Source organism: Beta vulgaris, chromosome 4 (assembly GCF_026745355.1).
Source record: "Beta vulgaris subsp. vulgaris cultivar EL10 chromosome 4, EL10.2, whole genome shotgun sequence".
NCBI lineage: Eukaryota > Viridiplantae > Streptophyta > Magnoliopsida > Caryophyllales > Amaranthaceae > Beta > Beta vulgaris.
Genome location: NC_079205.1, coordinates 13431007 through 13437021, shown reverse-complemented (window position 1 = coordinate 13437021; position 6015 = coordinate 13431007). Strand labels below are relative to the sequence as shown.

The following is a 6015-nucleotide window of genomic DNA, read 5'->3' as shown; positions in this document are numbered from 1 at the left end:
ATTGCTTTACCATGTTCCTTATGCAGAGAATGTAAATATATTTTTTCTTAGAATTCTATACCTCGTATTGTGGCTGCTAAGCTCATTATTGTGAGAACCTTTTGTTTTTATTCTCTTTTGTCTAATGTACAAATTACCATAAAGGTTTAGGTTTTAGTGCTTAGGCACTTGTATATATAGAGCAGCTGTGTGTATAGCCGCTAGAACATTAGGAGAGCTTGTTCATATTTCTCTCTTTTTAATACAAGAAACTGGAAGAAAATTTCTAGATTAAAATCCAAGACCGAGTCTTTGATTTTTTTCAATGTGAATGTTGACTACTTACAAGTTTAGTTATTTATTGTAGGTGGCATCCAAAAATTTGAATTACGCTAGATTCAATTAATTAATTAATACTAGTTGTTACGTAGTGCTTGACTAGTAAATATGTCGTTATTCCTCAACATGTTCTTTAATGGAGAATTGTGCAACGATGTCCTAGTCAGATAAATCCCGAACCTAAGCTGCATTCCAATCCTGTAAAAAATGGACCCACCTTGGAGGTTTGGATGGTGGCTTCTCCTTCGAAACTTAAGTCAGGTATCATGAGTAATAAGGAAAAGTAGAGATGAAAGAAAGTAGAGAGAGAGTTTTCACAAAGTAATAGTACACACTGCTGAAAAATATACCTTTCTCCTAATTTCAGGGACTATTTATAGTGTTTGGGGTCTGATTGCTGTACTCTAAGGTCACCCTAATTTAAGGGGACTTGATTGACTAGGCAATGAAAGCATGACATGTGGCAGACAATGATTAGGGAGTACACATCAACCAATCATATGTAGCCGTTTTTTGATATTGCTTGCTGAAACCTCTACTCTAATCAAAAGACTAAAGGCCCCTTGAGCTGATTGGGCCTAGATGTGTGTCAGGCCAAAAAGATGGCTTGTAGTTTTCCTTAGTAGAAATTTGTACTTCAGTCATCTTCTTTTTGCCTTATACTTTTTTTGTAGATAAGAAACACGTGGACGCTCTAGATGGATTCACGTGTTCCTTGGGAACCAATAATTTCCAGGCTACAACACTACTGCTTACAACTTACAAGGCACAAAAATCGTCTGGCCACCTAAGAAAACGTTCTAGAATAACTTGTAAAATATTCAAAGCATTTTCCAGCTTTTTACATTGTACTTCTGGACTAGAGCACTAAAAGAAATCTTTTGAAGTTGACATAGAAGATTTGATGGGAAAATAACTAACCATCGAGAAACATTTAGAAATTATTCTTATATTGATACATTGATGATACAAAATTTGAAGAATCACATATTTTCCGATCTGGGCAGCAAACTGTTCAACTTACGCAAATTTCAAACCCCATTTTCACGTTTCTTAACCAACAATAAAACTCATCTTCAAAGAACCAAAATTTTGTACTGTTACTTAGTCAGTGCATTGGCTAAGAAACTCAAAGCCAAGCTTTATTTAGATGTATAAGTCAACAATTCTAAACTTAATTAACTTGAGTAAAGATGGAAGAATCAATATTAATAATAAGTACTCAAAATCTTTATCTGTATGATCATTGATCAACACTCTTGGCGCACATTCGAAGCAACAGCTCGAGCCCAAAATTTGATCTGAGCCTTCATATCTTCACTTGATGAAGCTTTCTGATCATCCCATTTCAAAGCAGGAGGTGCTGATATAGGAGAAGATGTTTTTTGCTGCCATGACTCAGAAAGATAAGGCCTTCTCACTTTACCAATATTATCTACATTATTACTGTCAAGGCTAGCTCTTCTTTGTAAGGCAGGAAGTATTTGTGTCACACCTGGACTTAAGTCATCTTTGTTATCAAATGAAAAGCCTAAGTCCTTAAAACCTTGCAACTCCTCAACTTCCAGATCAGTTAAACTCTTCTGTGATTTACTTTTGTCGAGTTTTTGTGGTTTTGTTTCGGTTATTTGCTCCAGTTTCCAGTGTGCTCGGGTCTTTGAGTTGCTTGTGTTCTGCTTCGTGCTCTGTAAATACATCAAAGTTGCCAAGTTCCAATGTTGATTAGATCAATATATGGTCTTATTGAATAGGTTGTACTTGGTTGGGATTTCAATACTGTCATGTGATGTTGGTAATCACTCTTCCGTGATTATTGTTCCTTTTTGACTAAACAAAAGACTAATGCACCATTTTCAAAAAGGTTTATTTTCGTGTATACGAGGCAGATTTGACCTTATTCATGTATAATAAACTTCTCATTTGTATTTTTCATGATCATCAGTTCTCACTTGTATAAGATTATACTTAATCATGTTGGATTATTGTTCTCAATGTATTAATACATTTACATTATCAACTTTTTTATAATCGGTACAAAAACAAATGAGAAATTTGTTATGGAAAGGAGAAAGTAAGACTGAATGACACATTAAGCTAAGTGATCTGAGTATATACCTTGGAAGTAGTGCATTTAGGAGGCAACAACAAAGAAGAGTCTATGGATGCTCTTCTAGTAAGTTTACTCATTGCAATAGGACCCTTCTCCGGCAACAAAGCCGAGGAGTCTATCGACTCTCGTCGAGTCAATCTACCAACTCCGACACCACTTTGGACGTTAGATGCCATGTTTAAAGCCTCATCCCCCCTACAAGGTGGCAAAGACGGCGTCCGATCCAACCTTCTTCTAGGCATTATTGGCATTGGCATTGGCATAGCTTGCCTTATCAAATCACCCATCCTCGGCTCGTCCTCTTCTTCTTCTTCTTCATCTAGTTGATATTTACTATCTCGTCCTAAGGAAACTGGAAGTGAAGGAGTTCTATGTAGATTATTACTCATCTTTGAATGATGTTGAGAGACCAAAGTCTCTTTCTTAGAGCTTGAGGAAGAACAAGGATCAGAGTTACACCTTACCATAATTTTTGATGTATTTGATGTGTTTAATAAGGTGTTTCCAAAGAACCAGCCGTCTTCAAAGAGGTTACTAACATGACCATTTTGCTCTCCCATGGCCTATGTATATGTGTGGCTTTATTTTAGTTAGCTCAACCAATCTAAAGCTATCAAAGACTTTTGTGCATCAAGAATAAAACACGGTTTTACACATATAGACCCACATGGGAGATCCAAGGTGTCTGATCTAAGTTAAATTTATGATGTTTGATACATTAATAACACAGATAGTTGTGAATGGGCTAACTTAGGTTGGCCATGTGACATAGCCAATCATATGATATAATATAAATATATAAGGTCACTAATTTTGTACTATATCTTTAGTTTATACACCCTTGACGCCTTGGGGCAGTTGCATCATTTAGAAGAAATGAAACTAACACTCTATCAATCATATTCGATATTTATGTTTTTGTTTTAATGGTTTTTTTTTGTCTTAGGCAATTAAATAAAATTACTGCATGTAATGATGACTCTAGTTGATAGATGTACCAGGCATATAATAAGTTAACAAAAAGTACCTTAGTATTAATTTTAATTTGCGAGACAATCATTGTCATGCAACATAAAGAATCTTTATGTAAAATCTAATGGTCTTTAAAATTATCTATAAAATACAAAAGTTTTCAAGATATGACAAAATTGTAAAGGTAATTCACCTACATAATAATATTTTTTAGACAGTAATAGATGATGATATTGATAATGATTTTTACTGTGGTGGTTTTCAAATATGATGTCTCATATTATACGTATTTTCATAATAAAGTTATTTTTCTATTAGTATATACTTTCTTCGTAAAAATTTCATTTTCATATATATATATATTGATACTTTAGAAGAAAAAAAACGTATTTGAGGAAAAACTTTGGTTACTATAGATATTAACATGGAGATTTTCATACACTCATAGCTTGTTTGGTTAACCTTTAAATGTATGAGAAATTAGAATTCCTAGGAAGTACATACATGTTTTATTGTTTGGTTAGCAAAAACATGAAAAGTAGAACTTTCTACGAAGTTTTATCTCCTTAAAAGTGGAGGAAATAACTTACTTAGGCCTTCCTAGATAAGTGGAAATTTCCATGGAAAATAGAATTTCGTATTTTCAACCAAATAAAAAAATTGTACTTCCTAGGAAATAAAATTTCATGGACAATGCAAATTCATGAAACGTTATACTTCCTAACTTCAAACAAACGAGCCCAAAAACTTATCACTACAATTACCATATATTAGTATTGCCTATCAAACAGGTTAATTATAACTAGATCAAGAGAAATAGCTAGAATAAAAGGATATCATATATTAATGTAATACTAGGTTTTCGACCCGTGCATAATGCACGGGAACTTTAATACAATAAAAATGTTTATATATCCGCTATATTGAAAACATATAAACGATTATTTACGTCTACTTGATCAAAAACTTTGTCTTAAGAGAAATACACATTTATATTAATTATAAAGTTGTTTAACAGATACATGATATTCATATGTTTTGGAAGACTTCTTTTTAGAGCAAAACAAAATGTTTTAAGAAGCTACTTCATCCGTTCGTAGTCTAATATAACAATGAGATTTTTACACTATTCATTCACTATCATACCCTTTCACTATATATTGTTATTTTTATGTAAAGACAAATATAGTCATGTGGGTATTGTTAGATTCGTCTTGATATATACTTTCAAAATATCAAATATGTATAATTTTACTAAATAGTAAATAAAGATATTAATAGAAAAATTGAGCATTGGCAAGCGTGAAAACCCAATTGCTGCAGTAGAAAAAGAACGGAGGAAGTATAATATAGTCAGAAGCAATTATATCATCATAAGTAAAGCCAACAACACCTTAGGAGGAAGATTGGAATTCCAGATTTTCTTCCACACTTCCGATACAATAGAATCGCCAACAACTGTATGGGAATTCTTAAAAAAATTAATAAAGTGATGGTCTTATATTATTTAGTAGAACATACCAATTTTGGTGTAGCCCCATAGAAAGCCATCATCTAAGGGTTGAGATGGTAAAGGTTAAGGATCTCAACCGCCTCAACAGGGAGAAAATTTGCACGAACTTGGTTTTCATCCCAGTAACCAGTGGGGGGGTCAATCGTCTCAGAAACTCTCTCTACATTACATCTTCATTTTTTCCTCGAAATGGCCTTAAAGTATTAGACTTCCCATTATCTTTCTGATATAGGAATACTATTAGGCAATTTTTACCAATGACTGAGAAATGGCTACATAAAATTGGCCATGACTGAGAACTGGTCTCGGGAGATACAAACCCACCATGCGATAGGGATTGTCCTTGACTTTTGACACACGACCAACTAAAATTGCCTTTTTTGAAACCTCAGAGAAATTTGTTCCATCTGACGGAATGAGTACCATACGGGGTATAAATACCTTATTCCACGTTGCTACCTAAAATGACCACAATTTCGATGATATATTGTATCATACTTTATTCCCCATTTCATCTGGTGGAATGAGTATCATACAGGGTTTCCCCACTCTACTTTTTTCCTAAATACCTTATTCCCCGTTGCTACTTGAAATGATCACAATTTCGATGATATATTGTATCATACCTTATTTCCATTCCATCTGACGGAATGAGTATAATACAGGGTTTCTCAATTTACTTTTCACCTCCCAAAGACTACCTCAAGTGACTTCAATGGTCCACAATTAACCCTTATTCATTAATTTCTTCCTAAAACCAATTTTCGAATATATTAAGCGAACTAAAGTTTTAATATTCATTAAGACTAATTTAGAAAATGTAAACAAATATAAATACGCACTACTTGTATAATATATGTGTTTTATAGGTTCTTTATAAGATGTACATTTCAATATTATCTTCTACATCAAAGAAAAAAAAAAACCAAAACAAAGTTAAATAAATTAACAACTTTTCCAATTCAATAACTTTATTTGATCTTTTCAAAACAGTTTCACTCTATTATAAACCAATTAAACTTGAATACTTATAAATCCCCCTTTTTTTTTACATATAAGCTTGACAATTAACTCATCTTGTTGATTCACCTTCTAAATTAGT

The 6015-nt window shown here is 33.0% G+C and overlaps 1 protein-coding gene across 1 annotated transcript; it reads right to left on the bottom strand.

Annotated features, from left to right (window-relative positions):
* Positions 1-1235: 1235 nt before the first annotated feature.
* LOC104891465 (uncharacterized) lies at positions 1236-3215 on the bottom strand. Its single transcript, XM_010677161.4, has 2 exons — positions 2434-3215; positions 1236-2003 (listed from the first exon to the last, which is right to left on the bottom strand). Exons 1-2 carry the CDS (start codon positions 2986-2988, stop codon positions 1569-1571), a joined length of 990 nt encoding a protein of 329 aa, XP_010675463.2. The 5' UTR covers positions 2989-3215; the 3' UTR covers positions 1236-1568.
* Positions 3216-6015: the final 2800 nt, after the last annotated feature.

Excerpts from the sequence above, each read along its gene's own strand:
- LOC104891465 (XM_010677161.4), bottom strand. The coding sequence starts at position 2,988 with ATGGGAGAGCAAAATGGTCATGTTAGTAACCTCTTTGAAGACGGCTGG. Across the intron at positions 2,004-2,433 it reads CTAAATGCACTACTTCCAAG|AGCACGAAGCAGAACACAAG; the intron begins GTATATACTCAG and ends ATGTATTTACAG.